The sequence below is a fragment of the Meriones unguiculatus genome, chromosome 1 (assembly GCF_030254825.1).
Source record: "Meriones unguiculatus strain TT.TT164.6M chromosome 1, Bangor_MerUng_6.1, whole genome shotgun sequence".
NCBI lineage: Eukaryota > Metazoa > Chordata > Mammalia > Rodentia > Muridae > Meriones > Meriones unguiculatus.
The window spans coordinates 93,336,136-93,358,397 of NC_083349.1; the positions used below are offsets into that span (position 1 = coordinate 93,336,136).

Sequence of the window (22,262 nt, forward strand, 5' to 3'; positions counted from 1 at the left end):
CTCTGGAGTTAATCAGCAGGTCTGTCCTCCAGAAAAAGGCTAGAAACTTAGGACTTTCCCCAGTTTCCTAACCTGATTTTCTTTAGCTCTGTTTTCCCTTCATGGTGAGATTCACACGGCATGGTGAGATTCACACACACGCACACACACACACACACGAATGCATGCATACAGACATACATAGGTAGCATTATTTAGATTTTTATATATACACTTATATATATATACATTTTAATAACATAAGCATCTGCTTAATGTCACTTTTCGATTCTGTACTTCCCACCGTTTCTATAGTACATATTATTGTTTGTTTTCAGTCACTGCTTCTTGAGGGTCCATATGTAAGATACTCCTGGAGAGGCTGAGTAGGTTTTGCTGAAGTTCTTACATGTCTGGAGATGTTTTGGTTTGTCCTCTTAATAAATGCTTTTTTGGCTCTGCATTTCAGGGCATTTTCTTTACACCTTCAAGGTTACTTTGTCTGTGTTCAGACTGTGTTTCCTGTTTGCAGTGTGAAACCTGGTGCCAGTCTGGTTTGGCTTGCCTTAACTTAAATACTTTATTCTTTTGACAGCCATTGTCTTTTTTCAGATACATACTCTGAAGGGTCCTATTGATATGTCAGACGTGAGTCTGTCTTCATGGTCTCATTCTGCACTCAGTAGGTTCTATTGGAAACTCAATTTTCCTCAGCTCTGAGAAACCATCTTTGCCATCTTACTATGATGATAAGACTTTGTTTCTTCATTTCCCCTAGATTACCAGTTGCATGGACTGAACTGTGTAGAAATGGTTCTGGCTTTGAGTAACAGAAAATTGTATTAATAGTATTTTAAGCAAAATGTGGTAGTTTCTGTGAAGTGAATGATTGTTGTGTATGGTTTGCATAGTAGAGGACTGATTAAAGTTTCTTTGCTTTTCTGCCCAACTTTCTCTCTTTGAATGTGTTTTATCATGGTTTTACCTGACTATAGTAGTCAGCGCACTGACTCTTCAGGCCAGAGCCAGGGAGCTGCAGTGGTCACGAATGAGAAGCCGAGCAAAAAGAAGAACAAAGCAGATGTCACCTTCACACCAAACCCCCTGGACCAGACTTGCATCCATCCGGAATCCTATGACACGGCAGTCAGGTGAGCCAGCGGCCAGCTCCAGAGTTCTCTATCTGCCCTGCGAGCTCTGCACAGCACATGGTCCTTGTGTGGGCATAACGAGAGCTGAGACACAAGGCTGGGTTTGACATGACGACAGTTTTTAGGTGTTCTACATTGGTGAGTTGGCCACACATTATTTTACAGCAGTGAGAAGTGAAGCCGCTATTCCTGGAGCCATGTCAAGCCAATAAGCCTGGTTCTAGGGGAGAAATCTGTGGAGTGGAAATTGCATGGCAGTTTATTTGTTTTGGAAATTAGCATGACTCACTTGACTAGCACCTGGTATAACTGCTCTTCGAAAGACAAAGCTCTTTTTGAAAGTATAAACAGCCAACTTTACCAAGAAATTCTGTCCTGTTGGGTTATTAGGGTCTAATGTTCTTTTAGTGGGACCACATTAACAGAGAATGATACTGAGATGATTTTCAGTACAAGAGAAACTTAATGTAAGGTATTCAAAGAGAACAGCTTTACTTTTTTTTTTATTATATTTATTTGTATGTACATGTGGGGAGCTGGGTTGGAGGACAGCTAGCAAGAAGAATCAGCTCTCTCTCCTTCTACCACGTGGGTCCCAAGAACAGAACAGTCATCAGGCTTGACAGTAAGACTCCCCGACTAGCCCATCTTATTGACCCCAAAACAACTTTTTAGTTACATATTTAATTATCTTAAAATTTTTTCTGTTTGTTCAAAACCTGTGAGTTGCTATACTTTATAACCAAAACGTTCTAAGGTTCTGACTAGATTATACAGTAATGGCTTTAAAACCAGTTTGCTTTAACTTTGATTGATTCAAAAATATGAGATCTGTAGATTGCTTTTAAATCATATGTATTTGCTTACTTTGCTAAATATCACTGGCTTGTATGCAATATTGTGTGCGCAACTGGTGACTTGCTGTTCTCTGTGCTTCTTTAGGGTGGCCTAGTTGTCCAGGAGCAAGACATTTGTAGATTAGCTGATAGGAAATTTCTTTGCTACATAGTTCCCCTCATAACCTAAGAAACTTAGAAATGAAATGAGTAGTTATTGAACTGTCCTTGGTGTGTAACTGTCGGGTCCTGAGCTGTAGTAGTCACCTCTGGCTTTCACACACCTCATCTAAATGACACTCAACATAGACAGTTCCTACAAGTCTTAACCACTGAGCCATCTCTCAGCCTTCCACATGTTTTTGGTCTGTACTTGATTGAGTCTTTGCAGGCAGCACAAGCAGATGCAGAGGCCTAATTGTACGATTCTTACCATGTTTGTGTGATTCTCTCTTTCCCATTTGCCTGTTCAGTTCTTGGTATACTTAAATCTGTCATTGGATGAGCTGAAAACTTAGTCTCTATCATTTACCTTTTGCATTTGCTCATAATGTTATGGTTTGGAAATAGGAATGTTTAATGTTTATGAACTGATTATTTTTCTTTTATGTAAGATGGGCCTTCTTTTGTATCCTCATCTCAGGAAAGCCTGGTGTTTCCTTATTTTTAAAAATATATTCCTTATGGTTCTAATATTTACTCTATGGGTTTTGTTGGTGTGATTTTATTCAACACTTGGAATGTGGTAGGGCCCCTCCAGGAGCATACTGAAATAGGACAGAATTTAAGTTCCCAGGTACTGAATGGAGGACAATGTTAATTCTTGAAGACTCCTGGAGCTTTTTTGGTGGGGAGGAGAGCTCATATCCAGACAGGGATGTCTTGCAGATTCATGTAGATGAGACAGTGGCATCTGCACTACATCGTCAGGTGGTTCAGTCAGTAAAAAGAGGCACAGGGTGGTTAGCAGGTTAGAGAGGAGAATGCACTTCAGGCTGAATTAAGGAGTTGTTGATAGACCAGTAAGAAGAACAAACATCCATTGGTTACTTCCTCATTACCAGGCATTTAGACAGAACAAGGTGTGTACACTTCACAGCAACCCCAGGAAATTGGTGCCGTTGCTATTCTCATATCAGGCTGACCAAGTCTCACAGGAAGAAAATAAATCACCTGAGACAACTTATCTTAGTAGAAGCAAGATTTGAGCCAGGTCTGCTGTCACTCAAAGCCTGAGCTGTTTCACAGAATCATACTTTTAAAACTGGAGCCAGTTTTGAACAATGTCGCTGTGGTCATGGTCTTTCAAGAGTGTTGCTCTCTTAAAGACTGTGTGCAGTGTTGACAAAATGAGGTCACCCATACGGAAGGAGAGTGAGTGTCGGGAGTATCTGTCCTGGATGTTCTCCAGCATCCTTGGCTGGTAGCGTCCTTCCTACTTCTCAAGGGACACCTCCTCCCCTCCTGAGTGAAGCTTTGCCTATTTATTTTATTTTATTGAGGGGCCTGCAGGAAATGAATTGTTCTTAGAGCAGTGGAGTTGTATACTGTTCTGCTGAAGATGTGTTTCCTGAACACTGCAGTAAAAAGAATTCCCTTGTCTTGTGTTTTAGAGTAAGGCGTTTCACACTAAGCAGATCAATAGTGCCTACATTTGCTTTCTTCCTGTTTGAGAGAGGATGTAGGAACTAGAATAGAGGGACCTAAAGCCAGAAGAAAGTATGAGGACTGATATAATTCAAATGAAACAAGTGGATGAACATGCCCTAAAAGATAGATGCAAATCTAGAACGTGAAAACCAACATTCCTTCAGCCCCTTGCACACTGTCTTTTGTATTCTTTTACCTTGTTTCCAGTTCCTCTCACACTTGCAGGGTGACTTCACCTCTTTTCTCACTGAAGAACTTCAGACTTTCCCCACTATCGCCTCCCTTTAGCTGTACCCTGGACTGTCTACATTCTTCTCTGTCTTTTCCTAGCCACCCTGTTTCTGGACTCTGTTTCCACTTTGCTTCTTCCATGCCACTGTTGAGGACTCTGACTGTTGTCTTGATGCCTGTGTCCTTACTGTTCTTCCTGGAAAGGAAGGAAGTGGTAGCTAGATGAATAATGTATGTTAGCTTTTTGAAATTCTAGGAGTGCCTCTGTATTTAATGTCTCCTCCACCTTTCTTACTGGTTTAGCTGACAGACTTCTTGCTGCTATGATCCAGGGGCTCCCTACTTTCTAAGAGCTAACAGCAGCAAATGGCTTTTAATTGTCTTCTCCCTAGAACTTGTAGCCCAGTGTGCCTCTATTTCATCACCAAATGTCTTAGAACTGTTTGCCTCTAATTCTTACTCCTTTTTCTCTCTTAGTTTTCTGTCCTTATTCCTCTTTTGAGATCACTTTCTCAACCGGTGACCTCAAAAGCATCCTTAAACCAATTACCCATTCTGCCATGTTTGACACCACCAACTGAAGGCTCTCAGAAGGATGTGGTCTTAATATTCAGTGAGAATCACAGCTGAGTGTGGAGCTGTAGGGTAACGTGATGTGACAGACATGTGAGAAGGCTGCCGTTGTCTGCTGTGTAAGGTGGGGGAGGGGAGAAGCAGGGCGATCAGTCAGACCATTGCAATAGTTCAAGTCAAGAGAGGGACCTGATACTCAGCAGCAGCCACGCTGAGCCAGGTGTACATTCCAACTGTGTATTTTGAGAATAGACCTATATGCTTCGCTGACAGATTGCATGAAATACAGTAACAAATTATGGAAGACAAAAACAATATGAACATGAACACCAGGGACTCTGTGGAGGACAGAGTTTAAGAGAGTCCCTGTTGGAAGAGGTGCCAAAGTGAGAAGCTGAAAAGCTGGAGTCGGTACTGCCCCGTGATGCCTTCACTCCCAGGGCTCTCAAGACCATCACCGTGCGCTGCTCCTAAGCTCATCCAGCTGCCTACGCAGCACTGTCTCGTGTATTTAAAATAAAATGCTGATCTGCCCTGAAATCTTGCTTCAACTGCAACCCTCTTTATCAGATGATTTCAGTTCATCTTTTAGCTTCTCAGCACTAACGTTTAGAAATTGATCTTGTAAGATGGCTCTTATCAAGTATGATAGAGATACCTTTGAGCGTCACAATGAACACTTACTAATTATTGACCTCTAGTCTAGTATCTGAGAATGTTTTATCCCCCTGCTTTGGTAGGCTTCTTGAGAATGGGGATCACATCGGTTCTACACACCCTGCCACAGTGTGCTACGCATCCCAGATGATGAGTAACAAAATTCATATGGTAATGTTGGAACCATTAGAAAAAAAAAAAAAAAAACAGGGCTGGAGAGATGATGGCTCTGTGATTAACAGCTCTTGCTGCTCTTCCAGAGAACTCAAGTTCAGTTCCCAATACCCATATCAGGTGACTACAACCATGTATAACTCCAGCTCCAGGAGATCTTTTGACCTCAGTGGTCACCATGCACAGCACGTGCATGTAAATGTAAACCAAACAAAAATAAGTCTTTAAAGACAAAACTACTGAGCTGATCCTAGAGCTCAGGGAGCTTAAGAAAGACTCATTTCACATAAAATCAAGAAAAGTAGGATTAGATTTAAAATTTGTCATTAATCACATTATATTGATCTTGCATATTCACAATAGACTTGCATGCCGCCCCCCCAAAAAAAGACACAGTATAATAGCTTAGTTAAAGTTGTGACCCCTTACAAATTTTCTTGAACCCATAACATAAATAATGCATCTGAAAAGTTGGCATCAGATTTGTTAGGCTGGTAGCAATTAAATTAAACATTAGTTATTGTAGGCTGTAAGTTCTAGTTGGCTAGAGACTATCAGAATCTGGCTCAACACTGTATCCACAGCGCCCTGCAAAGACTGATCAGGAAAAATGACAGAGAGAATGAAAGAGAACACTGAGGAAAAGAAACCATGTGGAATGACATTTCGCAGGACAATGTGAAATGTTTAGCTTTGCTTCCAACACTTTTTTCTGTACAAACTTAGTCATTGCTAGAACACACAGATCATCCTTTCCTGGCATGCTTGCTCCAACCCCATACCAACTAAGTACCTCTTTGAGAATCACAGTGTGCCAAAAAGGTTTCAGCCCTCCAAACAGAGTCCCCATGCATCTTCCCAGAGCACTGTGTCTGCTCCCAGGGCCCTCTCAGAATTTACAGAATCGACAGGCAGAGGAAGGTCATGGGCATTTCCTCCTGCATTTCTTGTGGAGAAATGCTTCCATATCCACATGTGGGTGGTTTCACTGTGTGGGATACTGTCACTGTGTGACAGTGGAGGTGTGCCCGTCAAGAGTGTGGTTCATGCCTCCTCTCCCTTTGTCTTACCATTTTGGTTTGTCTAGGGGCCCAGCACGTATCTGATTTCCCCTTGACTTAGGAGAGGAGGGAGGTCTGGGCTGCAGGTTCTGCTGTGCCCTTTGCATCACATGAGACCTGGCACTCACCCGGAGCGCGCTGTGTTAAGAATTCGATGCACTGCTGGTAGATAGTCAAGCGCCAGTGCCGTGTGCTCTCGGCTTAAGTTGAAAAATGCCAGGAAATTTCATGTCATGACTCACTCAGCACACGGATAAAGTATATGCTATTTCCATTCGGGCCATTAGGGAGAGTTTTTAAAGACAGCATAGTGGGAGTAAGGTATATGGTGCTCTTGTCATGTGCCTGGCAAGCAGATCTCAAAGAGTAGTTTTATCAGCTCAGTGCTGAAATAATAGAGCTATGGAAGTTCCCTTATTACCTCAGATCTGCCTGCAGAACAGGCTCTTGCAGTCCATGCAGCAAACTGTATTTTGAGAGCATCCACAACCATAAATTTAGAATTCAGGTCTAAGACAATAGACCCAGAAGCTTGGCAGAAGGGGGAGGAGCTCCTGTAAAAAACCAAACAATGTTGACTTTTGATTGATTGAGAAGTTATGTTGGGTTAAGACCCAAAGTAGACTGAATCATCTGATGCGTAGAAGATTCTGACTGGCGCCTATGGATTAGCAGTAGGACATCTGGGAAAATTCTTTGGAGGTCCTGCCCTAGGTGAGGCAGAAGACAAACCCCCAGCACTGAACACCCTGAGCAAGGGCATCTCTTTCAGAACTGTATAGAGAGGTTTCATGACTGTACACCAAGTTGTGCCCAGCTAGGAATGAAGCTTCTAACTGACAAGCAACTGTAATACAGGGTGTTTAAGTTACTCTTTGTGACGAAAGCAAACAGGAGGTCTGGAGATGATTCAGTGGGCACAGTGCTTGCCACACAAGAGTGAGGGTCAGAGTCTGCATCTCCAGAACCAAGTAAATTCTGGATGGGCACAATGACCAGCCTGTAATTCCAGCCCTGGAAAGGTGGAAACACAGGTCCCTAGAGAGGGCAGGCTGGGAAGCTTAGTCAAGAATAAATAATAATTACTTAATCTAAATGTCTCACAGTAGTTCCCAAGAAATTATACGCAGCATATCAAAAGTGTCATCACAAAAGGAGGAAATGATGAAAGAGAATCTGACTGCTGAAGAATTGGATGGCCAGGCCATGATGTGGAACATTCCATTGTTCCAGCACAGCCTACATCAGGCTCCTGACAGAACTAGGGGGGAACCCTAGGAAGTTCAGGTCTCTTCTGGGTTCAGATCCTGGATATTTGACCTGAGAATGGTTTTGAATTTCCCTGGCCTTAGTGTTCTTGTCCATTTAACTAAGTAAAATAGTGCTGACACGATGGGCCTGGGTAAGTAAATGCATGTTGTATACTCAGCTCCTGGGACATGGTAGTGACTGTATGATCACTGTTATTTTTACTGTCATCAGGAAGGTGCTGTCAGCTAAGCTATAGAAAAAAGCATGGGAAGGCACAATACTTTCTCCAAGGTGGTGCTGGTTCCTGTACTACCATCTGAGCTGGATGTATTTGCACATTTAGCATTCCCAATTCACATTAATACCAGCTCCCAAGAACGCTGGTTTCTCTACCTTCTACCATAGAACAATCTACTACACCCCGTGGAAGAGAACAGAGAAGCTGCCAGCCAGCCGTGGAAGTGTGCTGGCTTTAGAATCTTCCATTGTATGAGCACTTGTCTGTCCTTCTCCTTGTCCGCTTTTGCTCAAGTTTAGAGCCTTCACCCTAGAGGCTAACACTCAGGAAGGTATTGATTCCGTCTCCTGTTATCTCTCCTTCCTGCTCCCAGCTGGCTATGGCCTTGGGTCTCTGCTTGTCTTCTGGTTCTGCGTCATCATAAGTGAGCTGTTTCAACCTCACATCCCCACTCTAACACAGTGTCCCCCGACCATTCAGAAGGCAGGAGGCTTGCTGAAATGGTGGATGCCAGTAAGCCTCTGCTAGTCTTTGGAGAGGAACACCATTGATGATTGGCCCTGTGGTATGAAATCTGTTTCTTGGGTGTTTTCCCCTGTCACTTGGGCTTGGTCCAAGTAGCACTAGAGTGGCTTGCTTCGGCCATTCCTTCTGTCAGCTGCCTGTGTGCTTCTGAATAGCATTGCTTTATTTACCCTCCTCTTTCAAATAGTCACAGGCACTAATCCACATTATGGCTTTACAGGCAGTAAATTAAATTATATTAATTCTAAACACAGTGTTTTTGAACTATATAGAGGCTGCAGCCTTTGAAACCACTAACTTAATTTTGTCCAACCCTTACTCAGTAACTCAAAAAGAGCCAAAGTTTCTTTCTTTCAAATTTGGTTTAAAAAATAATAATAAATTGCTCCCAGACAGTAGTTCTGGGTGCCAAATTTTATCTGCAGTCTCAATCTTGTGTCTGCACTGACGCTCCTCTAAAGTAAGGGGTGAGGCATGGATGAAGATGTGAGGGACTGTAAGTTTTACTTAAGTCTGGTCATCACTCAGTCTCTCGGGGTTTGAGTCTCGTGTGTGTAAAGCTATGTCTACAGTAAGATTCTCCAGAGACTGAAATGCATGATTTATGGAGCACTTTGAGGGTATGTGTCCATCTGAACAGACACCCTGCCTCTAAGAGGACAGGCGGAAGTGAAGTGATCTCTGGCCTGGTCTTCCTCCGGTCCTCTGATAGAGTGTTCAAGACCAAGGCTCTGCTTTCTCAGTGTAGTCTCCCTCCACACAAAAGAAATGTGTGTGAAAGAAAGTGAAGCATGCTTTTCTGGTGTATTTTTAATTGGCCTCAGCATTTTGTCACATTCCTTTGTCACAAGGCTTTGATTTTAGCAAATCTTCATTATTTGAGGTAGTGCCTGTGTATTTGAGAACATCTAGGCTCACTAGAAAGGAGGTGATCAAACAGGGGAAGCTGTCATCCTGCCCCCACACACACACTCACTGGGCTCTCTTGTGTGGGGGAGAGTGGAGTGCTTTCTTTAAAATTGTGAAAAAATGGATTTCCTTAAAACACTTGTAAAGTTTTTGTAAGGCAGTTATTAAGACAAGAGGAGTCTGGATATTTATACATCAATTGTGGTATTTCTGTGTGTATGAGTGTGTGCATGTGTACTGCTTTTAAATTAGTGTTAAACTGCAATACTCATACAGTATGAGGCTCAGAGCAAGCTATTCACAAATGAGTGATTACTGCTGTTAATCGCATTGATTACTGCCTCACCAGTCTTCAGTGTTTTGGTTAAACTGTGAGTGTCATCTTCAACTTTCTCTAACTGTCCGATCATCCTGATTGAACTTCAGAAGGCACGTGAAGGCATTTAACTGGCTCTTCTTTTTAAGCAAAGTTAATTCTCTGTGCTGAAGTGCTAAGGAATGTGAAGTGTTACTGAAGCAGCTCCTGAGGACAGGTTCTACTGCAGTTACTAGGACAGGCAGTGAGGCTGAGCATTGTCTAACTGGCCCATAAACAGAAGGAAGCATCTACCAGTCTGCAAAGGTGAAAACAGATGACAGCCCAGTGCTCAAGAGAAGCCTGCATTCCTCCATCCACGGCAGCTTCTTGCTTCTTGGTGACTTTCTGCTACTCACTGACACAGGAGACATTCTGAAGACATTCCAAATGGCGCCACAAAATTACTCTACAGGTGCCTCATGCTGGCTCATTTCACACTATTTAAAACTGTGCTTCCAGGGCAGTGTGTGAGAGCCGTCAGAGCAGGTCCCATTACACGTTTCAGGGTTTTTGCCTGGATTGTGTTTTTAAAACTAGTTGGCTGTGCATTCTGATGGAGAGTTCTCTGTTCTTTCTGTGGTTGATTAAATGCTAAGAAAAGCCACTTAAATACCATTTTCACTAGCACTCTGTTAGCTTCTGCTTCTGTGGAACAGTTGGTAGCTCTGGGGCCTTCCACAAACACACTTTAGTTGGATTTATACTTGCTTGGTGGGTTTTACCAACCCAGATTCTTAAGAATTTTGGCCAGGTCTGTGTCGGTTTACCCAGGAGAAGCTTGGAAGGGTCTTAGTGATGAGGAAAGTGCAGTTCCCATGTCTCACCTGACATGATCACAAGACAGCTGATAGGGTCAAGATGGCACCCTCTCCATCGAGCCAGGCTGAACTCACTGTATGCTTCGCGCCTGGATACAGCAGACTGGGCAGGGGCAAAGCAGGCTCTTATCTTTTGTCACATTGAGTTCAAATTTCTTCTCAACTTTCTACAGTGATGGATTTGAAACTATGCACAGTATCTGGGGTTTTTTAGAGTAGCAAACCATTGATGGTCAGCGCCCCACTGTTTCACACACAACCCCAGTTTAAAAGCTAAATGTGCCTGTGTCACTGAATTTCTCCATAAACTGGCAGTTGTGACCTGCTCTCTCTGTTTCCTTTCATTTCCAGAATGGCTGTGCTCTTGGGTTTAATTTTGTGCTTGTTGACAAAATTCCAATAAAAGGAATAGATAAAATGGAGCAACTATGAAAGTGTCTGAGAGCTGTGGACTGTGCTGTGGTAGCACGGCACTCTCCATGGGTTGTAAAGTGAGGGTGTTGTATCACAGAGGTTCTGAGCTCTGCAGGGGCCATGTTGCTCTCTGTAACAAACCCCTCAGCTCCTAAATCCCTGGGCTGGAAATGATTACGTAAATCTGAATGGCCATTTCCAAAGTCCTACAAATCTGGAGAATTCCTTACTCTTTGGGGGAAAGTTTTGCAAAGACTTTTCTTTTTCTTCGTGGAGAGAGACCCAGCCTTTGTAGCAAGCGTTTCTTGAAAACATGAGCAGTGTTAGCTTGTGTAGCTTTGCATTTGAGAAGTAAGCATGGTCTGTGCTGCAAGCTCTGTTTTAACTCTGTGCAGATGTGTGCTAAAAGAACATGATGTGCTCATTTGTTGCATTTATGCTACTTTCTTACTTTAAGTAAGATGGATGAAATTACATATTAAATAAAAACAGCAGCTCCAACAGCAGTCCTTAGCAAATGGAAAAAGCCTTCCAGAGACAGTAGAGAAAACGAGACTATGGTTTAATAACTCATTGACTCAGAACTGTCCACCTAAAAGCTTATGCATGTAAGTTCTTTGTGGAATTTACTTGGTGCGAACTGCCTGATGTTCGGAAGTGATCTGCCATTAAATTGTGTTAGCGCAGTACTACCCACCACATTGTGTTTTCTGTCTCAGCAAATAGAACAGTAATTTTACATGTGCTCAGTGGCATGGACACCTGTGTGATTGATATAAAATGCCAGTGAATGGGAATAGTTCTGTGGCCTCGGACAGGCTATTAAACCTCCCTCAATTTTTGTTTTCTCCTTCTTAAGGCTGTTGTGATTAAATGAGAATATGCAGCTAGCACAGTACATGGTATATAGTTATCATTATGGGCTCCAAGCTTCTTAAAATGTGTGCCTTCTTTTTGTGCTTTGGAGCTAGGAAGTTCTTTGTGTTGTGCAGCTTAGAATCTGGGGACTACTTTTCCTGTGCCAGGTCTGTGGAGAAGCCAGGTCTGTGGAGCGGCTTGAGCAGGAAGCATCTCCTATCAGAACTGCCAAATGTCTCTGGGACCCAGTCAGGGCCAGAGCCTCCTAGTGCTGGCTCCACTTCTCTTCCCAGTTTCTCTGCCTTCTGTTGGCTTTCTCTGTGACCTGGTTAGCTTTAAGAAAGTTTTCAAAATCAAAAAACTATTTAACTTTGTTCCTTCATTATTTAAAAATAGGATTGATCGATACAGAGCATTAGCTGAAAGCAGACGTGGTGCTTTCTTATTGATTTCAGTGGCTACTGCCCCTCAGGCTTCTGAGAGGATGAAAATAATATATGAAATACACTCCCAGGTTAAACAGACCGACTTTCTTCTGAGATCTGCAGTCACTGTAAACAGACTTTTTAATAAGGAAATGCTTGTGTGGCAGCTAACACCTCCAGTGAGTGTGTGTGCATACGCATGTACAGTACAATCTGAAGACCCCAAGGGCCTGCTGACTAGGTGCTCTGGGGAGTTTCTTGCCATAGCTTTGCTAATTGCTAGGTGCTATTCAAAGTTATAGATTTATAACCTATATGTATGTACATTCAAGGTTACAAATTTTAAAATATATGTGTATTCTAAAAGACCACTAATTTTAGGCTAATTAACACATCGCCAGCTAATAAACAAATCCACTAATTGACAAATGGGTGTGAGCCAGAGTATGGAGGATATGGAAGGTGTTTTTCATAGTAATCAGTTGCACCAGTAAAACCAAGTCAGTGAGTACCAGAAAAAGCTGTCAAAGGATCAGGGTTCATTGATAAAGTTGTGTAAGGAAGTGAGTTGTGAGCAGACACGGCCTTGTGTCATCTGCTCTTGTCAGTCAGAGCTCCAGCAGCTGGGCCCTGTCACTAGCCCACTGTGCTGCGGTCCACCAGTCAGCACAGACACAACATGCTTGCTGCCTCTCCCCTTCTAGGAGGGCTGTAGCCACAGACTAAGGAGTCAGATCTCCCTGGCCTCCCATTTGGATGATGCATATTTCCAAAGAAGGACGTAAGCATCACTTTAGTCTTCTTAGACTGTTGGCTAAGATGTATCCTCAGAAGAATTTGTTGGATGCTAAAAATCAAAACTATGGCTCTAGAAATGTAGAAGGGTTGCACATTTGAACTCAAGCAATACCCCAGTTAAATGTGAGGGAGAAGCCTTTCCTCACCAGCCATGAGACTGTCAGCCCCCGAGTGTCCCTGAAGATGTCTGCTCTGCTTGAGCACAGTACACACAAAGCCTGGGAATGGCCAGCAACCCATCCTGCATGGTGCAGTTGCCTGCCACGTGGGATGGCTGCAGAGACAAACCTCCAGCAGTTTCCTTTTCCCTTCCTGTATTCAAGAGGCATTCTTAGAGGAAAGAATGTGAGGGCGTTAGTATCACTATCTGTCTGATTACTGTGTTGACATTTTTAAAGTGCTATTAATCATAGGAAATGGAACTTAATGATGTAGAAAAATACCCAGGAAAGGAATGTCAAGAAAGGGAGCCATGGCCCAGAACTCACATGAAATTGGAGCGAACTGCATCTTAACTGTAATTTGTTGTTTTGTGTTGTTATGGATTTACCTCAGCTCAGTAACTGGGCAGCATCTGTGCAGGCAAGTGGGGGAGGGGCATAGCAAGCATGGCAAAGGTGAAACATCACAGCTATTGTGGTGTATAGAGTATATACAGAGCATACAACTTCAGATTGTAGCCTTGCGGTTTTACTTTCCTCCTTTTGAAAAAAAAATAATAATAACTATAAAACATACCCTGTTTTGCAGTGTTCTGTTGCTATGGGGTGTACCCAGGTTCTTCTATTCATGCTACTACTGACACACCCCACCCCTAGCTGCCCTCTGGGATTTACTTTCTTGTTGAATGCTTCGTGCTTTTTATGCAGTTTCCCTTATGTGTAGCTAAGTGGCATTTATGTCATCGGAACTGGCAGTGGCAGGTCACTCTCCCATCACAGGCCACAGGCATATATATACATACAGAAAGGATATGGATCCCAAGCCAAGTGTCAGAAGCTAGCAGTGCCTGGCACATATCATCAATAAATTGTGTTTGACTATTAAACTAAATTTAAATGTTTTCCTAACTGAAAACTATAGGAAACATGAGATAAATAATGATAGCCTTACATAGGAAATATACATTTTACACTAAACTGTCACGAACAGCATAGTGTAAAATGTTCCCGGGCCAACTCTAAGCAGGTGCTGTCCTTGAAAATTAGCACAGAGCTTAAATCCACCTCCTCCTCTTGCCCATGTGCCCCTTAGCTAAACCACTTACTGCGGCATGGAGCTTACAGTGGACTCTCAGTAGAGACTTGTTCTGCTCTTATGTGGGGTAAGAGAATTTGAAGATGACCTATGTAAGGAAATGTAAAAAGTAGTATTACTGATAAATGTTGGGCTTTTCTTCCTAATGAAGGTTTTTGTCATTCATTGGAGGGACACTACGTGAGATTGGAAAGCCTGAAATGCAACAAAAAATAAATTTATATCTTGGAAAAGAAGGCATAGAGAAAACTGCAGAAAGGTTGCAGACAACCGCACAGACCTTACAGGTCATCATAGACGGTCTGAGCCAGCCCGAAAGCTTTGACTTCCGAACAGGTAAGTTAAGCTTGAATTGTAGCCCATGCCTTCATGGAGCTGCCATCATCACCTTTGGTCCTCAGAACTCCTGGGGGCCAGGAGCAGAACAGATTCTCTCATACTCTGCATGACAGAGCTGAGGGTCGGCTCATCCTTCACAGTCACTCCAATTTCTATCTAGCACCAATACCCGAAGCAGGACTTCTGACTCCTTGTCCATGTTTATTTGCCAGTACACCAGCAGATATGCTGTGTTGTGCCGTGCCATGCTGTGCCACTGTATGCACAGAGGCCTTGCTCTCCCTGTGTCTCCTCTAAACTGTCTTTATATCTGAAGAGGCAGAAGGTAAAGGTTTCCATTTACACCAAAAAGTGAGTCTTCTTCCTAAATTACAGCCTTCCAGATTTCTGGAGTCCATATTGCTGAGCACACTGAGCAAATAAGATGATACCTCTGTGATGATTGTCTTTCTGTGCAGGTAGGGGGAGTAGGAAGTGCAGTAGTGATAGTTGTTGAGAGCAATGACCCGCTGAGACAGAATTGAGTAAGACCAGTGCCAGAAATGTGAGAAGCCATGAGATGCCATGGCTGTCTCTTGCAGGGACTCTCGGATCAGTGTCTCTCATGCAGGGTGGGTTGGTAATGTGCCTGGGCACTGCACTGGATTGTTGACAAAGCCGCTTTAGCTACAGGTGGTCAGAACTGGATTTTCCTGTCCATCTTTATTTTTCTGTCATGCTGTTGATTGCTCCATTAGCTCAGCTACATGTGGAACTCAAACAAAGGCACCTGGGTTAACAGTTAAACCAGCTAAGCAGTGGGCCCTCCTCCATGAGCCTCCTGTTGGGCAGGATGCACAGGGACCTGAGCTTTCCAGGGTGACAGGCACAATGTCAAACAGCTCTCCGTAAGCAGACTCTACAACTAATTTCTGCCATAGTTATGTCACAACACACTCCCAAAGGGAGAGGCAGATGAATCATACTTTGGAGGTGAGGTCAGTAGGTAGTACTTTACTTTGGGCATTTGCATATTAGAGTATTTGTATTGCATCTCTTTTCTCTATTTTCTCCAAAGTATGTCCTGTCTTATGGCCACATTTTTTCCTTATACTCAACATTCTGTTTCTCATAATCAAGTTCTTTTTATGAAAGCTCTCCTTGCAAGTTAGTTTCCTTAATTAAGAGCAAGCTGGTGACAGTGGCCTAATTGTATGTGCTGCCTTGGCTCTTGAAGTGTTAAAATTTTCATACGTTATGGAGGATTTCTGGTTTCTCAGTGGCCCAGGCTGTCTTGGGGAACATGCTGAGTGGTTTCTGACTCTGGTTTTCATGCAAAACTAAACCGAGCAGCTGATTAGAGCTCCTTGGGTATTGGTAGCAGCTGGATTTCTGCAAGAAAAGGAGAGGGAGAGATTTCTAAGCATGAAACCACCACATAGGCCTGGAGACCATCCTGCCTCTGCCCTGGGCACCCTAGTTTCACTTCATTTTGACATGGCCTCACCCTGTGTGGCTCTAATTACCGGAGGTTCCTGCCTCAGCATCAGGTGGAATCCCAGTGTCAGTTCCCATGCAGGTGTGTTTAATGAGGACAGTGAGGTTTGGGGTTTATGGAGCTTGGTCTTGTTTTGTAGGAGTGGGGGAGCTTGGCTTCTCAAAGATCCTGGTCTTAAGGTGGTTGCACTGGGGAGGGAAAGAAAAGTGACCAGCTGTTAGTACAAATGTAAAGGATAGCTTCAACAAGTCGTCAGGGTGAAGCCAACAGCTGTGGAGGAAAAGGAACTGGATTGGATGGGGGAGAATGAGGTCTGAGGAAAGGAGATCCAAGCTAGAATGTGTTCTTTGTTATTAGAGTCAACAGTCAGTGATCCCAGAGCGGGGAGCTAAGCCCTAGGGGTGAATGCAGGCCACGGATAACTTACAGCCCCGTGTAAACTCCTCATCTCACTCTCACATAGAACCTTTGTTGTTCCATTTTATCTAGAGCCATAGTGACCCTTGGCCTGCTTTGTGCTCAGTTTTTAGCCTCAGTGATCAGAAATACGTATACTGGGATGGGCCAGGAAAGGGCTGTAAAGATCCTGAGATGGCGAGCCCAGCAGAGCAGCTGGCCATGAGTTAATGACAGGAGTCAGTAAACAGACAGCTTAAGCAAAGGAAGAGAGGGAAGACCAGCTCTGGCTGTGTTTCTGAGCCATATTTAATGGGGAATCTATACATTCTGACTAAATGAGTTTGAAACAGAAAGAATTGATTCCTGACTTCCCAGTTTGTGGGAAGAAGTAGAGAGAAACCATTTGACTTCACCCGCATTTGTCCAAAAGCTAGTGGAACTTTACCACCTTGAAACAATTTAAGAATCCAGACACTGAAAGCCAGATCCCCTCTCCCTGCAGAGGGTTCTTACTTTCTGAGCTTTTGTGATTTAGTCTAGTGTAGTCCCTGAGCAAAGATAGACTCCGCTCTTCACAGGGCAGAAAATGAGACCGCTAGACCAAATCCTCCCAGGCAGAGCTCATCTTCACGTTAGTGAGGCTGAATTCAGAGAAAAGAAAATGTTTGAGAAGTTTGTCTTGACTGGTTTGTCTTCTCTCAAGAACTGTTTGTCCCAGGATGTGTTTTTTCTCAAGACAGGCTTCTGTCCTTAGCTTCTTTATCTCTCCCCTCAAAGAGCAATATTGATCTGGGCTTCCTTATCAATCAATGCACAGTGAACACCAGCCCTCTAAGTACAGTGCCTTCTCGGTTACACTAATGTTTCTACTCTTCCCTCATAGACTTTGATAAACCTGACTTCAAGAGAAGCATAGTGTGTCTGGAAGATCTGCAGGTCGGGACAGTTCTTACAGGTAAAGTGGAGAATGCCACTCTGTTTGGAGTTTTTGTGAATATTGGAGTGGGAAAGTCGGGGCTGATTCCCATCCGAAACATAACAGAAGCAAAGCTATCCAAAACAAAGAAGAGAAGGAGCCTGGGCCTGGGCCCTGGGGAAAGAGTCGAAGTGAGGGTCCTCAGCATTGACACCCCCCGGTCCAGGATTTCGCTGGACCTCCTCCGGGTGCTGTGAGTGCCCCACGGAAGGCCAGGCACCAGTGTGCCCCTCCGTTCTACAGCCTGGCCGTGACAAGCCAGAAGCTTAGGGAACCTGACACTGGGGGAGAGGGAAGCCTGGGCGGAAGTGCTGTCACACTATCCTGACTTCGCCTACAGAAAAAGCTAACGGGCGTCCTCATTGCTGTGAGAGCAGCACTTTTACCTTTTGAATCCCTCATTGACTGCCCTCTTCAAAGCAGGTGCTTCACGTCTGCCTGCCCTCTTCTGCTGCCTTGGGCCCGGGTAGCGTGTCTTCTTTATTTGAAGTGCGCAGTGTTGGCTGACACATTGACACCGGCAGGCTTTAATCCTGCCGTTCTGTTGAGTTGTTATTAGGACTTTTGCTCATAATTCATAATTTTTGTAATAATCATCGTTTTCGCTTACCAAACCAAGTAAAAATATACCAGTGAAAGAGATTATCATGTGTCTATGACTCTCAAGTGAATGATTTCATGTGTTCCTTAGAACATATGTATTGACCCCTACAATAAAGGACTGGCTAGTGACTTTGGTTTGCTGTGTTTATTGAGTGAATGCTAGAATCCACACTGAAATGAAGATGGCTTGGGGAAAAGGGGAGATTCTAGACATTTCAAGAAATGACTTTACTTGACACAGTAGCTCATAGAGGGCATGCTTTCTCAGGTAAGAGGGGCCAGGGACAGTGGAGGAAGTGACCCTGACTCTCTGTTCTTGTTCAGGGAGAAATAAGTGTTGCCTGACAATTCAGGGTCAAATGAGGTAAGTAGAGCCCACACTGACCACTGCCTCTCCAGTGTTGACCCAGTAAAGCCTTTGTGGCTGAGGGCCTGACAGTCCATGGGTAATGTGTGGAGGGGGAACACTGAAGTGTGGCTAGCCCAGTCTGTTCGTCTTGGGAAAATCCCTAATTTGTAAGTAAGCACCCATGAACTTTGCAGACATCTCAGTGCTGCTGCTTTTTGTCCTCAGGATGCTGTTTGGGACCATGTGATCACCCAGTGGTAGTAGTCAGGAAGTAGTGTATCTCATGACAGTTCTGCCTGCTGGCTTTCTATTCTCTAACTTCTAACCAGCACACACAGGTGTCTTTGAAGTCCTCTTTGCCTGGCAGTTTCATTCCCCTGTGCTCTTTCTGCTTCTTACTGGTCTTCACCTGACAGTGAATGTTAATGTTATTTTGAGTTGGTCTTCCTACTCATTCTTCCCAAGGTTCTCTGATTCATGGTGTGCAGATAGGTGCCTGGTGACATCCCAGGGTGCTCTCAGGAAGGAGCTCCTCCTCCTGGGTGCTTTGGGTGAAGGAGCCTGAGCAGCTATGTGTGCTATGAGTGTGAGGAAGGCTAGGGCAGTGTGTGTGTGTGAAGCCCAACTTGGGAGAATATAGACCATATCTCATTCATCCTTGCAATTCTTATTGATGTGGGTTTAAGAGGTGGAGTTAGGTTGGAGACAGTGACTATAAAACACTTTTGTAGAGTTTGCCTATAGAGGAGGGAGAAATAGCATAATGGCTAGAAGGTGAAATGGAGCCAAGAGAGTTTCTATGTATTTCTCGAGAAAATAAGTACTGTGTAAAAATGAAAACAGACATTTGATACAGAGGACAAGAAAGTTACTGAATGATGTCCTCAACTGAGTGAGTTCAAATGGAATTCAGTTCACAGCGGGTGGTTTAAGAAGAGGGAAAATCAGTTTGCCTCATGTTCAGGAGTAGTTGACTAACAGATAATGAACAATGGACTCCACAGAGGTTTTTTTTGTGTGTGTGTGTGTTTGTGTGTGTGTGTGTGTGTGTGAGAGAGAGAGAGAGAGAGAGAGAGAGTGAGTGAGCTTTTAGTTGGTTACAGTTTAATAGTTTTTGGTTTTTGTTTTTTGTTTTGTTTTTTTTTTGGTCATGGTATTGTTTTCTTGGTTTGGGGAATTTCTGTTGTATTGTTTTTTTGTTTGTTTAGAAAGAACGTAAAGTTGGATAGATGAAGAAGGGAAGAATATGATCGAAATGTTTAAATTTTAAAAATGTTTTAAACAATAAAAAATAATTTTTTTAAAAGCTAGGAATACTCTGGTTCATCCATATTGGTAGGAGAGGGGATGAGGTATATGGGCAGAGGTAGGGGTGCATGTGAGAACTAGCAGAAGGTATCTGGATTTCTTCCATTTTTCTTAGTAAAATAAGGAAATGGTCAGAGGATTGAGAAGAAAAGGAAAGAAAAGAAAAGGCTGAGGCCTGTACTCACACATGGAGGAAGGGCGGCTGACTTCATGGTCTGCTTTTCTCCAGCCACATGAGCTGTGGGGTGCAGGGTCAGGTCGGGTGGAGAGGCTGTCTACTTGGATTTGTAGTAGTGAGTATACAGTAAGTGAGAAGGCAGGAACTTGAGTGCATGTGGATGAAGAAGGAAGTAACTGAAATTCAGACCTGGTGAAAAGGAAAGTGAGAGGCAGTGAGGAGCTGCAGGCTAAAGGGTTGCACGGTGAGCTGAAGAACATTGGGGAAGAAATGAGGGTAGCTGCCTGTTGGGGTGCAGAACCTTCCAAGTCTGAAGCTCGTAAGGTTTGGTAGTGACGGTGGAAGAAAGGTGGTGACATGGCAGGTAGAAACAAGATAAGAATGCGATCACTAGACGTCAGGAGCTGAGAATCTGAAAGGGTTCTCTGTGGATAAAGATCTTAGTGGTTGCAAAGGAGTACAGGTATAAAACATGGCGACCTTGTAATAGAGGCTGGGGAGGTTGCCTCGTGGTTAAGAACTTTCACTGATTCTCCAGAGGACCCAAGTTCAGTTTCCAGCATCCCGTTAATCCAATGCCAAGGGATCCAGTGCCCTCTTCTGGTCTATGTGGGCCAATGGGGCTTTCACTCACACTGATGATACACATAAATAGTAATTAAAAATCTTAAAACATGGTAGAAATGGCACAAAACCCACAAAATGCTGGCTATATGTGGAAGTAAGCAAATAGGATTTCCAGATGAAATAGACATAAGTCAAGGATGATTCCAAGGCTTCTATCATTGGTCACCGGGAGCCTAGAGCTGGTATCTGTTGAGCTGGAGGGCTGTGAGAGGAGCAGTTTGAGTGAGGAGCTCATCTGGTACAAGTGGGATCTGAGGAGTTCAGTAGAGCACAGCAAAGTGGGCGTGCTAGGCTAGGTAGTGTCTTAGATTCTCTTCCTGTTGCTGTGATAAAAACACCACAACAAAAGCAACTTAAAGGAGAAAGGTTCTATTTGGCCCACAGTTCCAGGTTATAGTCCATCTTGGCATGGCAGAGAAATCCCAGTGGCGGGAGTTAGAGAGGACTGGTCACATTACCCTTTAGTCAGGCGAGAGTGATAAATGCATGCATGCTAACTCAGCTCAGCTTCACTCATCTTGTCCAGGACTCAGAGCCCAGGGAGGGTGTTGCCCACAGTGGGCAGCTAAAAACATTCCTTATAGACACGAGTACAGGCCAACGTAATCTAGACAGTCTCACAGAGACTCTCTTCCCAGGTGACTGTGGACTGGTTTGAGTGGGCAGTTAAAACTGAACATCCTGTTTAGCTGCTTTAGGACTATAGATTTTATAGTCTATAGATTTTATAGTCCTAGAGAAGCTAAACAACAAGGAGGCCCCTAGGAAAGAGGCTGAAACCTCACTCAGAAGACCAAACAGGATAGACATCAGAAGTAGGAGAAGGCAAGGAACAGAACAGGAGCCTTCCACAGAGGGCCTCTGAAAGACTCTACCAATCATGGTTTCGAAGGAGATACTGAGACTCATAGCCAAATTTTGGGCAGAGTGCAAGAAACCTTATAGAAGAAGAGGGAACAGGAACTCCACAAGGAGACCATCAGAGCCAAAAAAAAAAAAAAAACAAAAAAACCCTGGGCCCAGGGGGTCTTGCAGAGATGGATACTCCAACCAAGGATGCATGGAGAGGATCTAGAACCCCTGCTCAGAGGAAACCCATAGACTGCTCAGTTTTCAAGTGGGTTCCCTAGTAAGGGGAGCAGTGGCTGTCTCTGACATGAACTCAGGGGCCGGCTCTTTGATAACCTTTCCCTGGAGGGTGTAGCCTTGCCAGGCCTGATGAGACCTAAAAGGCTAAGGTCACATCGAAGGGGAGGAGGTCCTCTTATCAGTAGGCTAGGGAAGGGGCATAGAGGGAGAGGAAGGGGGGGTGGCACTGGGAGGAGACAAGGGATGGAGCTACGGCTGGGATACAAAGTGAATAAATTGTAATTAATTAATTTTAAAAAGCTGGCCATCACAGGCAGTTAACTATTTTAGACTAAAGTTCAGGGGAAAACTCTGGAAAAGCCTATAACTAATTACTGGACAAGACCACTAGCGAAACAGGTGAACATGAAGAAGGGAAGAAAAAAAAAAAGCTCCAAGAATCCATGGCTTTCAATCATAAACTCTCAAATCTTTCCATAATACTAGAATTTATTTCTTGCTGAGAGAATGCTGATTGAAGGAAACTGTAGCTATTGAAGGTAGTCTGGTATAGACAGAATCCACCTTTTGAGCAGTTTCTAGGAATGGTAGAGCAGGTGAATAGGTGAAGCGCTTGCCTTGTCCTTGCTCTCTCCTACCTGGAGCATTGGCTGTGCTGACTGCGGGGCAATGGCGAGAGCTCAGCGAGGATTGCTGAGTTCATCCTGGCATTGTGGAAGATCAAAGTAGCTCCAGACTGCCTCGTTTGATACAC

General features: G+C 43.8%; 1 protein-coding gene across 3 annotated transcripts in view; it reads left to right on the top strand.

The window, feature by feature from the left end:
* Positions 1-18,086, top strand: part of Srbd1 (S1 RNA binding domain 1) — a 161,843-nt gene extending 143,757 nt beyond the window's left edge. For 2 of the 3 annotated variants that reach the window (XM_021652684.2, XM_060363417.1), the window contains exons 19-21: positions 975-1,130; positions 14,315-14,499; positions 17,262-18,086. In XM_021652684.2, the coding sequence (XP_021508359.1) occupies positions 975-1,130; positions 14,315-14,499; positions 17,262-17,551 (631 nt within the window). In that variant the 3' untranslated portion in view covers positions 17,552-18,086. The remainder of the gene's footprint in view (positions 1-974; positions 1,131-14,314; positions 14,500-17,261) is intronic. The other variant, XM_060363421.1, reaches the window with a different exon arrangement.
* Positions 18,087-22,262: the final 4,176 nt, after the last annotated feature.